At 42.3% G+C, this 14,173-nt stretch overlaps 1 protein-coding gene across 1 annotated transcript in view; it reads left to right on the forward strand.

Annotated features, from left to right (window-relative positions):
• dync1h1 (dynein, cytoplasmic 1, heavy chain 1) overlaps nt 1-12,890 on the forward strand; it is a 50,513-nt gene extending 37,623 nt beyond the window's left edge. The window contains exons 58-77 of the mRNA XM_061697354.1: nt 295-441; nt 880-1,030; nt 1,118-1,371; nt 2,129-2,263; nt 2,336-2,430; nt 3,322-3,496; nt 3,607-3,682; nt 3,755-3,915; nt 3,990-4,101; nt 4,432-4,616; nt 4,938-5,051; nt 5,162-5,332; nt 5,694-5,911; nt 5,990-6,093; nt 8,594-8,802; nt 8,939-9,092; nt 10,583-10,725; nt 10,866-11,034; nt 12,305-12,429; nt 12,510-12,890. Of these exons, the coding sequence (XP_061553338.1) occupies nt 295-441; nt 880-1,030; nt 1,118-1,371; nt 2,129-2,263; nt 2,336-2,430; nt 3,322-3,496; nt 3,607-3,682; nt 3,755-3,915; nt 3,990-4,101; nt 4,432-4,616; nt 4,938-5,051; nt 5,162-5,332; nt 5,694-5,911; nt 5,990-6,093; nt 8,594-8,802; nt 8,939-9,092; nt 10,583-10,725; nt 10,866-11,034; nt 12,305-12,429; nt 12,510-12,632 (3,021 nt within the window). The 3' untranslated portion in view covers nt 12,633-12,890. The remainder of the gene's footprint in view (nt 1-294; nt 442-879; nt 1,031-1,117; nt 1,372-2,128; nt 2,264-2,335; nt 2,431-3,321; nt 3,497-3,606; nt 3,683-3,754; nt 3,916-3,989; nt 4,102-4,431; nt 4,617-4,937; nt 5,052-5,161; nt 5,333-5,693; nt 5,912-5,989; nt 6,094-8,593; nt 8,803-8,938; nt 9,093-10,582; nt 10,726-10,865; nt 11,035-12,304; nt 12,430-12,509) is intronic.
• The last annotated feature ends 1,283 nt before the right edge of the window (nt 12,891-14,173 follow it).

A 14,173-nucleotide genomic window follows, 5' to 3' on the forward strand; every position in this document is an offset into this window, starting at 1 on the left:
GTATGAATAGTTGTGTGTCGCTATATGCGCCCTGTGATTGATTGGCGACCAGTCAGGGTATCGTCTGCCTTTCGCCTGCAGTCAGGTGGGATAGGCTCCAGCTCCCTGCAATGCTGAAGAAGCGAAGAGCATGGATGGTACCAGGCAGGATACGATATGACATTTGAGAGCCTGATTGTTTTCTTTTTGGCTCATATACTGTATCTGAAACAAGTTGGAGGGCAAAAGATCATTGCTAGAATTGTGCATCTACTCATTTGTAAATGTATAATTTTTTGTTTGTTTGTTTTTAAGGACGTGGAGAGTTACGACCCCATCCTGAACCCAGTGTTGAACAGAGAGGTCCGCCGAACCGGAGGCCGTGTCCTCATCACTTTGGGAGACCAAGATATCGATCTGTCGCCTTCGTTTGTCATCTTCCTCTCAACGAGAGACCCTACGGTGAGGAGGCTAAATACTATCAACAGCTAAACATTGGTAGTTCATATCACCGTGATCAGCGAATTATGGCCACAGGCAGCCCACTTTTTTTTTTTTTTTAATCTAGCCCACCAAGCATTTATAGTATCAAGAATCCTTTAATAGTTGTTGGATTTAGTCATCTTTTTTTTTCTTAAAATTGGTTAATAAAATGTATGTACAGTGAGACTACCAAGCCATTCGTGGGGGATAGGAACTGAGCCCCGAGGACAAGAATTGCTTCATAATAATAATATCAAAATAAACTCTTTAACGTACACATTTATTTTTTTTCCCTCATCTATGAACATTGCTGCCCAGCTGTTGGTTTTTTAAATCAAATGAATCGTTCGAGAACAGTTTGTCCGCCCCTGGTCTATCATCATCTCTCACTCTCACTGGTGTCTCATCTTCACGCAGGTCGAGTTCCCACCAGACTTGTGCTCTCGTGTTACATTCGTCAACTTCACGGTGACTCGCAGCAGCCTGCAGAGTCAGTGTCTCAACGAGGTGCTGAAAGCAGAGAGGCCCGACGTGGATGAGAAACGCTCAGACCTACTCAAACTGCAGGGTACAGCACAGCCACAATATAATGAGATAAAGAAACAAGTGGTGATGCTGAAAGAGGTCTTAATCCATATTTTTCTTGTCTATATAGGTGAGTTCCAGCTGCGTTTGCGACAGCTGGAGAAATCCCTACTGCAGGCCCTCAACGAGGTTAAGGGGCGAATCCTTGACGACGACACCATCATCACCACGCTGGAGAACCTGAAGAAGGAGGCTGCGGAGGTGACCAGGAAGGTGGAGGAGACGGACATCATCATGGCCGAGGTGGAGGCCGTGTCGCAGCAGTACCTATCCTTGTCGTCTGCTTGCAGCAGCATCTACTTCACCATGGAGGCTCTCAACCAGGTCTGAACATAGACACAGGCCTTTACATACTCATGTACACATTGGCAATTTAAGACATGCTAGGGAATTTTTTTTTTTCAGATTTTCAAGCCATTTCGACTGTGTTGAATGAACATGGGTCAAATTTGCCAGCGGATAGTAATGACAATAAAAGCAATTGTCCTTAAATTGTTCCTTAAATTCTCCCAAAAATCAAAGTAGGGTAAATCAAGAGTAAAAGGTAAACCAAAAAAAACGGACACGTTTGTTACTAGTGACAAAAGGTGCTCCATTTCAGAACCATAAAAATAACTTTCAATTTTGACTTGAGTGGACTGCCAATATCCACGGAGGATATGGACTGGGCCTGACTGTGAATCGTGAAATCCATGAATAATTGCTTCCCATTATAATTTGCATGGGATTTTTTATTTATTATTTACCGCCAATAAGCAGTTTCCGCCATAAAGCCCCCAAAAAGAAAAACAAAAAAACTGCATTTTCTATTGTATTTTATTTTTAAAAGCGTGAATAAGCGGGTAAATAACGCCACCAAGCGGTTTCCACAAACAACTATGCTAGGGGAAAATCGGCGAGTTGGTGAATCCGTGAGTCCTGAACCGCAAATATGTGGAGGCCTATAAATGGCTTTCATTCATGTTCACCAGGTGGTTTGACTTTTTTCTGTGTATGTAACTTATCAGACAACTGTATTGTTTTTTTGTACCATTAAAAAAAGAAAAATACGATGTTTATATTTTTGGTGATTTTTCTCCAGATCCACTTCCTGTACCAATATTCTCTTCACTTTTTCCTGGACACCTACCACACTGTGCTGTATGAGAACTCCAACCTCAAGAGCATCAGTGACCACTCGCAAAGACTCGCCGTCATCACAAAGGACCTCTTCCAAGTATGACTTGGAGAAATTTACTATTTTGATAAGAAAACAAATAATAATTACGTGGACTGATGTTCTTTGTAGGTGGCATTCAACAGGGTTGCCAGAGGAATGCTGCATCAGGACCACATCACGTTTGCCATGCTGCTGGCTAAGATCAGCCTCAAGGGAATGACCAGGTCAGTCTTTAACTAGCCAAAGTTGCATTTACAACAAGAGCTTCAGATACAATACACTGCTTGAAAAAAGGGTTTCACAGTCACCAATGCACTTTGAGTCATTTATTTAACAGTACAAACAGTCAAACACAAAATGAGAACACTTGCAAGCAGCTTCAGTAAGCTCACAGAGATAAACTGGCCATGGTCCTGATGTCACCCAGCAGGCCACACCCACTTTAAAGGCACACAATTCAGGCACACAGTTGATGTGATTTCTGGTTTGTCCATCCATCCATTTTCTGAGCCGCTTCTCCTCACTAGGGTCGCGAGCATGCTGGAGCCTATCCCAGCTGTCATCGGGCAGGAGGCGGGGTACACCCTGAACTGGTTGCCAGCCAATCGCAGGGCACATGGAAACAACCAACCATTTGCACTCACAGTCATGCCTACGGGCAATTTAGAGTCTCCAATTCATGCATGTTTTTGGGATGTGGGAGGAAACCGGAGTGCCCGGAGAAAACCCACACAGGCACGGGGAGAACATGCAAACTCCACACAGGCGGGGCCGGGGATTGAACCCGGGTCCACAGAACTGTGAGGCTGACGCTCTAACCAGTCGCCCACCGTGCTGCCCTGGTTTGTCCAAACATAAAATAATTATGCTTTATAAAAATATTTGTTTTTACAATCTCTTTTTATGAATATAGTGTGCTGTTTCTCCATTGAAAATGTGTACAAATTGCAGTGGTTTGTGGGTGCTGGAAGGGGGCAATAGAATTTCTATTCTTTTCAATTGTGCATATTGATTTGAAATAAGAGTAAGTTATGAGCTTGGTCACAAAACGAAATAAACTCGTAAGTCTGGGTACCACTGTAAATCTAACTTGTCCGAATCTGTCTTCTTTTCAGCGAGCCCTCGTACGATTCGGAGTTCCAGCACTTCCTCCGTGGTAAGGAGATCGTACTCACTGGCACGTCCCTGCCCAAGCTGAAGGGTCTGACCACAGAGCAGTGTGAGGCCATGGTCCGCCTCGGCCACCTTCCAGCGTTTCAGGACTTGGTCACTAAAATTCAGTCTGATGAGGTGAGGTGTCTGAAGTGATCTTTTTGTGGTGTCTTATGTTGTTATGATGATTTATCTACTCTTGACAATGAGATGTTTAAGTGATAGCCTTTTGTGTTTTTTCACCTCAGCAAATCTTCATGTGGCTGGAGAGCAACACTCCGGAGCTAGCAGTTCCTTACTTGTGGTCTGAAGAGAAGCAGTCCAGTAAATATTTCAATTCAAGCCATCGTCCACATGAACTGCTCTGCACTCACCCATCTGCTTGTCCTCCTCCAGCTCCCATCGGCCAAGCAGTGCACCAGCTACTGTTGATCCAGACGTTCCGTCCCGACCGTCTGCTGGCCATGTCGCACATCTTTGTGGCAAAAGTGCTGGGAGAGGCCTTCATGAGCATCATTGAGCAGCCCATCGATCTGGCTAACATAGTGGATAGTGAGGTACTGATGTATTCCAAGCAGAAGAATCAGTTATTGTCTGTGTTGATGACTGTCTTGTCACCTTGTGCGTTCAGGTGAAGCCCAGTACACCAGTGCTCATGTGTTCTGTCCCGGGTTACGATGCCAGCGGTCTGGTCCGAGATCTGGCTGCCGAGCAAAACAAACAAATCACTTCCATCTCCATTGGTAAGAACAACACACATTTATTTTCTTTCAGAAAGAAAAAGCCCATTTTTGTGGTGGGGGGGCGTCCTTGTCACACTCAAGCCTTTGTACTGTCTGTATATACACATTTTGAAACTGGCTCTTTATCTTCACCCAGCTTAGCTACTCAGTCTTATGATGTTAAAGAGTATGCAGATAATAAAATATTTCTTGGTTGTTTAATTTAACACTTGATGGGTGGACAGGCACTCCAGAGACCCAACTATTTGTATCCAAGCAATTAATTAGTCCATTCCATAATGTGTCCCCTTTAAAGAATTGGTGCTGATCGCATCCTTCCATCATCCACAGGTTCGGCTGAGGGCTTCAATAAGGCCGACAGAGACATCAACACTGCCGTCAAGTCGGGCAGATGGGTGATGTTGGAAAACGTCCACCTGGCCCCCGGCTGGCTGATGCAGCTGGAGAAGAAGCTCCACTCCATGCAGCCTCACGCCAGCTTCAGGCTCTTCTTGACCATGGAGATCAATCCCAAGGTATCACACTCACTGGCAGCGTGGGATATGCTAGGTTTTTTTTCAATTTTCGGTGTGAAAATTATGTTTTTATTTGACACGGAGTCCTCTGTTTACCATGGAGTAACCCAATTTTTATGTTACTGGGAATTTGCCGTTGTCAATCACTAACCTACAGTAACACAGTAGAAAGACATAATTACACCAAGTATTTATATGAAAAACACTTCTAGGTATATAGCATATAGTTAGTGATAGACTACGGCGCGTTCAAATTTATGGGCAGATTTGGGGGCTTTCTTTCCTCCAATTTGGTATTAAGAGTAATCTTTTTTCCCTCAGGTTCCAGTGAATCTGCTTCGTGCTGGTCGCATCTTTGTGTTCGAGCCCCCTCCAGGTGTAAAGGCCAACATGTTGCGCACCTTCAGCAGTATCCCGGTTGCTCGCATGTGCAAGGTACAAAGCACACTCATTAAGACTTCTCTTGTAGACACAACTTCCACATTTTACCGCCCCTTTGATTTTGTAAAATGTATTTATTCATCCGCCGCCCTCTGTGTGTATAGGCTCCCAATGAGCGTGCCCGTCTGTACTTCCTGCTGGCCTGGTTCCACGCCGTCATCCAGGAGCGTCTGCGCTACGCACCACTGGGCTGGTCCAAGAAGTATGAGTTTGGAGAGTCTGACCTGCGCTCGGCCTGCGATACCGTTGACACTTGGCTGGACGACACCGCTAAGGTTTGTGCAAAATTCTTACACATGTAAAACGGGTGGGGAGCCTTTTTTTCTGTCAGGGCTCAAGGCCATCCTAAATTATGTGACAGTTGTAACAAATGTTTATTTTGTATTATAAGCATTTGTGGTGTAGTGGTTTTTAGACTAGGCTAAGTTGGAAAAGCCCCCAAAACATTTACATCTCGAAATAATAGAAAAAGTGACAAAATAATAAAAAATACACTTTTTCCTGATAACAGTTTCTGTGAGGTTTTGTTTTTAGAATTGCTTGGTGGACTGGATTGAATGCTCTTGCAGGCCGTATACAGGTCACGGCCCCGAGGTTCCCCACTCCTGGTCTAAAATTATACTTTTATGACAACAGGGTCGTCAGAATATCGCCCCAGACAAGATCCCCTGGGCCGCGCTAAAGACCCTCATGGCTCAATCCATCTACGGCGGCCGCATCGACAACGAGTTTGACCAGCGTCTGCTTAACACTTTCCTGGAACGCATTTTCACCAAGGGAAGTTTCGACAGCGAGTTCAAACTGGCTCTCAAAGTAGACGGGCACAAAGACATTAAGATGCCCGACGGCATTCGGTCAGTAGCTGGGCACACATTTCTGAACAGTCTTGGCCAGGTATTCCCATGCATGATTTTTCTTTATTTTTCCTCCAGGCGTGAGGAGTTCATGCACTGGGTGGAGATGCTTCCTGACACTCAGACTCCATCTTGGCTTGGATTGCCTAGCAATGCTGAGAAAGTCTTGCTCACCACTCAGGGTAAGCTGCCAGCGGTCCTCTTTAATCACTTGATATATCGACCGTTTCAGCATGGTAATGTCACATATTCTTTTGGGTGGCAAAAACTCCAATTGCGCCACTAATAAACTCTTATGTCACACGACCAAGGCAGAGTGTGCTTTAGAAAACACGGTAAACGGCTTGAATGTTGGTTTTAGCCCTTTTCTACCACCGTAGTTTGACGTGTCAGTCGAAAAGATGTTACACAAGCTAAATTGCATCCAAGGGAGATGGAATGCTGACTATAATTGACATTTCAACTGGTAAGTTTGTTATAAAATAGACGGTGTAAATTCACACACGGTTAACATGATCACTGAGGGACTGGCTAATTAACAGATTTTCCCTGATGCTCTGATTCATGGCACAGACATGCTCTTTTGACACTGAAATGGATAGCGTGCTGTAGAAATTATTAACATTTATATTTATATATATATATATATATATATATATATATATATGTATATATTATTTGGCTAAATTACTCAGACAACCCAACCAAAAATTTTATATGTACCTGTTAGAAAATATTATCCACAAACCCTAGGATGGACATTTGGTCCCCATATTTTTTATCCTCCTCACACACAAGTTCAGCTAGATTAACTTTGCTTTATTTCGTTATTTATTAATTTTAAGAAATTGAAAACCATCTTACGGTGTAACCCCAAACACAACCAGTTTTGATCATCATTTTCAGTTCAAGTCAGCAGTCGTCAATCACAGAAAGTACCCTGACTGCTATTGTTTACAAACATTATGAAAAGGTCTATTCAGTCACTTGAATTGGAAACTCACAATTCATCCATCATTCTTTCTTCTTCTTCCTCAGCCTCTTTTTCACACAACAGTTCATTGACCTTCTCCTTTCTTTTCCAGTGTCCTAAAGTTCACTGACAGCGTTTTGTTGCTCCAAGCAGGAGACGTTATCAGATTCCTCTCATCTTTCATTGGTGGTCATCGATTAGTCATCAAGCGGCTCTCTTGTATATTGTTGTTGTGCAGTTTGTGTTTCCCTATTACTATCACAATTACAAGGTAAAAAGGAGAGCGTATCCTCACCCTCCAGCAGCTGTTGTTTCACAGCCAACATGTCGCTTTGCTGAGACAAACTCACCCCCCACCCCCACCCGCGCATCCTCACCTGCCCTCATGATAAACTCACTTGCCACTTTATTAGGTACACCTCTAAAGGCCTGAGTTGGAAGCCATTTTGCCATCAAAACTGCCTTGATTCTCTGTGGCATAGATTCAACAAGGTGGTGAAGAACATGGCATGCTGGTATCAGGAATTTGCTTAAGATTTGACATTACAGATGGCAATCTAACATCCCAGAACTTCTGAAACCTCTATCTGGACTTCAAAGGCCATTTGTGAAGACTAAAACGCAGGTGAAGACTGTGTTCATGCTATGGAGACATGCCTAAATGTGTTAAATAGCAAATTAACAAACTGGTGTACCTAATAATGAAGTGAGTGCTGAATATACTGTATATCCCCATCAATACTCCCCTACCCTCACTATCACCACAATTTTTTTTTGTTTGTTTTTATTTTGTCTATACTACCTGACACCATGTACAGAATTTTTTCACGTAGCTTCCGTGGGCACCTAAAGTACCATGTATTTATTAGTTTCCTAATAGCCATATTTATTGAATTGCATTTTTTTGAATATGAAATATTGCTGTAGTCAGTCAAAAGTGTTTTTGTATTTTTTATTTAAAAACACAAATTATCCCAAAAATAAAAAGCACTATACTTTTTCAATTATGTAATTCCCCCCAACAATTAAGGATTACGTTAATGTCTAGTGAACGCCATCTTGACATGGCACACACTTGAGTTAATCTTCATCTTCTTTGGGTGCCTCAGCAGGTTCTGTTGTTTTGGTTAACAAATGGTCTCAGCATTTACTACCTGTTCTTTTCCAAAGGAGAAAAGGGAGAAGTTTATTTGAGACATTCCGTGATGTTTGATTGACTTCAAAGTTGATCTAATTTAAAAATATTTGGATATATTTTTTTTTATTCATGTAAAGGGCAAAGCTGTCCTCTTCATAAAACCTTTAACTATTCAAGCAATCAATGACCTTTCAACATACCCATCATACAAGTGTAAAACTAAAGTAACTACTCACCCTTTGAAGACTCCTGGCAAATACTATGATGTACCCAGCAATTGTCTTTTTAAGATGGCTACTATTTGAGCAAATGCGGTATTTTGTGTCAGTCATTAATCAGTAAATCAAAAATCACTTGGGCCCTTTTTTCAATGTTTATGTGATTGATGTGTTGCCTGAAGCCTTGTCATGTTGTTCTAATTTCTTTATTTTTGTAATCAAACAATCCCTGACCCATCATGGAGATGAGCTATGTGTTCCACTTAATTAATTTCTCCTCCCACCATGGCTCTGTCTCCCAACCTTCCCCGCTCACTACAACTTCCCCTTCCTTTCCTCGCCGGGCTGCACAGGCACTGACATGATGGGTAAGATGCTGAAAATGCAGATGTTGGAGGATGAGGATGACCTCGCCTACGAGACTGAGAAGAAGGAGCGCACGTCATCCACGGCGGATGCCCAGCCGGCCTGGATGAGGACACTGCACACCACCGCCGGCAACTGGCTGCAGCTCATGCCCCAAACTGTCAGTCCCCTCAAACGCACGGTGGAGAACATCAAGGTAACGAGCCAAACGTAAAAAGAGGTGAAAGCTGATCTATGTTTCATGTTTGTCACTCATGAGCCAATGGGGTAAAACCACTGAATGAAATGGCCTCAAAGTGCTTCCTGTAACTTGTTGTTCAAATATTGCTTAGGACCCGCTGTTCCGCTTCTTTGAGCGCGAGGTGAAGATGGGCAGCAAGATGCTACAGGAGGTCCGCCAGGATCTGTCGGATGTGGTGCAAGTGTGCCAGGGCAAGAAGAAGCAGACCAACTACCTGCGCACTCTTATTAGCGACCTGGTGAAAGGTATAAGTGTCACTTTTATAGCCTGTTAGCCCGCGGGACCGAGCCCTGCCGCAAATGGCGAAAACCGCAAGTAATTGGTACCCTTTCCCCAAAATTAATATCCTAAATTAGTAGTTTAAACCATAAATATACCACAAACTGTGATCCTGTATCATGTGCTATTTTATTTATATATATATATTTTTTTTACATTACCCTATAAATAATTGCCTACACATTAGTTGATTTTGAAAAAATATACTGGAAGTGCACCTGCACAGGCGGTTTTAGACGAGCTTCTGCTGACAATCCAGGCTTATCCATCCATCTTAGCTCCTCTCTGACATACAAAGTTGTTAGCCTGGCAGTCGATGTATCACTTCAACATACTTCCTTGACACCAATTATACTTTCAGGGCTTTGGCGCCGTCTTATGGCATCTTAGACCATTATAGAAAATGCGCCAAAAATGTGACAGGGTGACTTTTTCAGTGAGTAGCTGAGGATAGGGTCAACAGAAAGGGAGGGAGAAAAAAAAAACACACATATACCGTAATTTCTCGTGTATAATGCGCAACCATGTATAATACGCGCCCCCAAAGTTGACCTCAAAATTCTGGAAAACCCTTCTACCTATGTATCATGCATTTTTACAATGCATGATGTTGCTTCTACCAATTTAATCACAACATGAAGAATTAGCCGTATTATGTTGGTTTTTAAAAAAATATATTATTCTGAAGTTAAGCACTTTATTTGAACACGTAATACTTTTTTATTTACCTGCTCTTCTATTGAAAGTCGTATTTAAATAAATAAATGAAATCAATATTTCACAAATTCAGCTAAGGTATGTAAACCTAGGAGCACAACTGTACATATGCAGTCATACGTACCCCTGTCATATTGGAATGAAAGTGTAGTCTACACCTTTTTCATAGCCTCTAGGTGGCGCTGGCGTATTAGAATGAACGTGTACACCTTTCTCATGACCTCTAGGTCGCGGCATACATTTATAAAATGGGAAAGTTTTTCATTTTCCCCTATTCCCATGTATAATGAGCACCATTGATTTTTGCCATTTTGGGGGGGGGGGGGTTGGGGTGCGCATTATACACAAGAAATTACAGTAGGTAAATTTGTGAATAGGCGTTCACTACATAGCGGAACCTTACAGCAGTAATTCCCAACCAGGGTGCCATGGCACACTAGTGTGTGCCGTAAGAGATCATCATGGGTACAGCAGAAAATTATCAAATTTCACTTAATTTGTCCAAAATATATTAAATACAAATATATCTTTGCGTTCTATAGTGACAGAGCAGTATTTAGAAAAAAATCGTCAGTGTGTCACTACTATATTGATAGTAGTGACACACTGCCAGCCTTCCCAGTTAACATGGATATTTGAGAGTAAAACCGTCAATGGCAGTGAATGTGTTAATGACAAAGGCGTGATGAAATACACTATGGTCTTGATCATCATTCCTTTCCACCCGGCTGTGTTTCAGGCATCCTCCCTCGCAGCTGGTGTCGCTACACCGTGCCAATATCCATGACGGTCATCCAGTGGGTGGCCGACTTCAGCGAGCGCATCAAACAGCTGCAGCAGATCTCACAGGGAGCTGCAAGTGGGGGCGCTAAGGAACTGAAGGTAAAACATCAACATTGACCTTATATTGTCTCGCTACAGTGTATTGTGAATTTTCACTTTTCTCACCTGAGCCTCGAACGTAACTCCCGCGATAAACGTGGAGAAACTGCCCATCTGTATTCCCTCTTCATTCTTCCCAGAACATCCACGTGTGCCTGGGGAGCCTGTTTGTGCCCGAGGCGTACATCACCGCCACCCGCCAGTACGTGGCCCAAGCCAACAGTTGGTCCCTGGAGGAGCTTTGTCTGGAGGTCAACATCACCACTGCCCAGAGCGCCACTCTTGACGCATGTAGCTTCGGCATCAAAGGTTTGCATTTTGGAATCTTTGCGCCGACCTTCCCTGTGTGGAGTTTGTATGTTCTCCCCATGCTTGTGTGGAGTTTTCTGGGTACTCCTCCGCCTTCCTCCCATATTCCCCCAAAAATACATGGTAAATTCTTTGAAGACTGTAAGACTGTACTTGTCCTTTTTTTTGCCAAACACTGAAACAAATTGTGCGCTTGGACCCCTCCTGTTCAGCCTGTATATGTTACCCTTGCGTCAAATTCTTCAGAACTTTAATTTTGACTATCTTAGCTCTGCAGATGACACGGTTATATCTAGCAGTGTCTCCAGATTACTACAGTTCAATTGAGGTGTTGTGTCACTGTCTAAAATGGATAAATAACTGGATGAGCCTAAATTTTCTTCAATTAAACCACAACAAAACTGAGATAATTGTTTTTGGCAATAAAGAGGATTGCTGTTAGTAAATACCCGGAGTCACTCTTTAAAAATCAAAGACCAAGTCCGAAACCTTGGTGTTCTGATAGATTCCGACCTGACTTTCAACATTAATATCAAATCAATTACTAAAACTTCCTTCTACCATCTGAAGAACATATCCAGAGTGAAGGCTTGCATGTGTCAAGCAGACCAGGAGAAGCTCATCCATGCTTTTATCTCAAGTAGACTTGACTATTGTAATGGTCTTCTGACTGGACTCCCTAAAAAGAGCATTAAACAGCTGCAGCTCATTCAGAATGCTGCAGCTCTGGTTCTGACCAGAACAAAGAGGTCAGAGTATATTACTTCATTTCTAAAGTCTTTACACTGGCTTCCCGTCAGCTTTAGAATATATTTTAAAGTTCTGCTACTGGTCTATAAATCACTAAACGGTTTAGGTCCTGAATACATGAATGAAATGTTAATGGCATATAAACCCAGTAGGGCTCTGAGATCGACAGACTCGGGTCAAATAGTGGAGCACAGAGTCCAAAGCAAACATGGTGAAGCAGCATTTAGCTATTATGCTGCACACAAATGAAATAAGTTGCCAACAGAAGTGACGTCAGCCCCACCTGTGCATGTTTTTAAGTCCAGGTTAAAAACTCCCCCCATGCTTTTTAGAGTATTTCCACTTTTAAATTATATTTCTTGCACTGTATGCTGTTTTAATTGTATTTTTATTTTTTTCTTTGTTTTAGATGTTTATAAGCAGTTTTTTTCTTTGTTTTTAAATGCTTTTAATCATGTAAAGCACATTGAGTTACCTTGTGTATGAAATACGCTATATAAATAAATTTGCTTTGCTGTAGGTCTCAAACTGCAGGGGGCGACGTGCGCCAACAACAAGCTGTCCCTGTCCACTTCAATCTCCACCGAGCTGCCTCTCACGCAGCTTCGCTGGATCAAGCAAGGGGATGGCGAGAAGAGACACACGGTAGGAAGTGTCATCCGCAGGTCGTTTGTTTGTTTTTTTCCCACCGTGTCACACGCTCCCCATCATCTTCTTTTTCTCAGGTGACTCTGCCCGTGTACCTGAACTTCACCAGGTCCGACCTCATCTTCACAGTCGACTTCGCCACCAAGGAGGAGCCACACAGCTTCTACGAGCGCGGTGTGGCAGTCCTGTGCACAGAGTAGTAGTATTATAAGTCATTCAGTAATCTCCACAGTTAATCCGTCCCCCTATAATAACTTGTACGCACTGCGTGTTAACCACCCATTTGGTTTGCTCGCCTTCCTTTGTGGGCCAGTAGTAGAATATATATATATATACACTACTTTTTTTTGACAAGTGTTTGAGGTTTTGAGGAAGTTGTCAGTTGGTAAATCATATTTGGAAAGAGGATGTTGACAGAACAGGCATGTTGTATTTTACATTGAATAAAGATTGCTGGACTAAAATGAGTTGCTGTACAAATTCTTAGGTCCACCACACACCGAACGATGCGGACAAACAAACTGTTACGCAGTGTGCGGGGCTCTGCAACCAGTTTTGCTGCGATCCCAAATTAATCGCAGGTGAACGGCCAATCAAAAATGCCAACTCGTGCCACCAGCTTTCACATTAAAAGAAATATTATGGGGTCTGTGTATCAAGCGAGATCCAGTCGATCGCTGCCAAGCTGCACCGATACAATAAGTATAAAGTGTTTTACAATAATATAATTATAATCTTATATGTACTTGTGGCTAAGAAGCAAAGCGTGGAGTCTGTGGCTGAGCACTTTCACAAGAAAAATTCTGTTTCCTGGTACAAAGCAAGCAAGCAGGTTGCTGCCAAGCCGTATATATATATATATATATATATATATTCGTAAACCAACTTTGGTGACCATTTTAGTATTTGACTTTTAGAGGCCAGAAAATTGACATTTTTGAAACGATACTGAAGCGGAACTACTGTTTGTACAGTCAATCCTCACGTGTTAGTGGTACGGCATCTGCCTATTTAAATATTCAGATAATTTATCCTGTTATTTGCAACAAAAAACTACCTAGCTGAGTGAGGTAAGGCTATTTAAGGAAATGCGGTCACTGAACTATACAATGACTATTTTGGCTGCCCATGAATAGAAAAAGTAGTCATAAAATCGTGTTCTGGTACCTTTACTACTACTTTAAGCCATAATGAAAATAAGTCACTTGTATTTGTATACAAATAGCTGGGTGTTTGGAGGGCCTGCACACCCATCAAGTGTGATTTTAAAAAAATAAAAATCCTGGCAGCTAGACCTTGTTCTGAAAATGTGTCTGGGAGGAATGATGACATCACAATTCAGCCCCACCCTGAGTCTCTGCGCATGGCTTAGCAGGCAGGCTAGGTGAAGAGCCTCCATTTTCCAGTGATGCTTTAGCTCTGCCTTTGTAGTCACCTTGGTAACAAAAGCCACACACTCTTGAGTCCTGTAATATTTGTTGCATTAGTTTAGCCACTTTGAATGCGTTTTATTTTTCATCTATTAAACAGTTTTTTGTAAGTACAAAAATTTGCAAATTTAAGTTTATATATTTTAAAATGTTTTGGTTTAATTAAAGAGAATGAGTTGTAATACTATTTTTTTTTTTAAATACTTTATCTACAAATGACCTGGCCCTGCTGTCCATTTTGAAAAATCATATGGGGCCCTTGGAGCAGAAATGTTTGCCCAGCTTCTGCTCTAATCAAAATTTAAAATGAA

The sequence above is a fragment of the Phycodurus eques genome, chromosome 14 (genome assembly GCF_024500275.1).
Source record: "Phycodurus eques isolate BA_2022a chromosome 14, UOR_Pequ_1.1, whole genome shotgun sequence".
NCBI classification, from domain to species: Eukaryota; Metazoa; Chordata; class Actinopteri; order Syngnathiformes; family Syngnathidae; genus Phycodurus; species Phycodurus eques.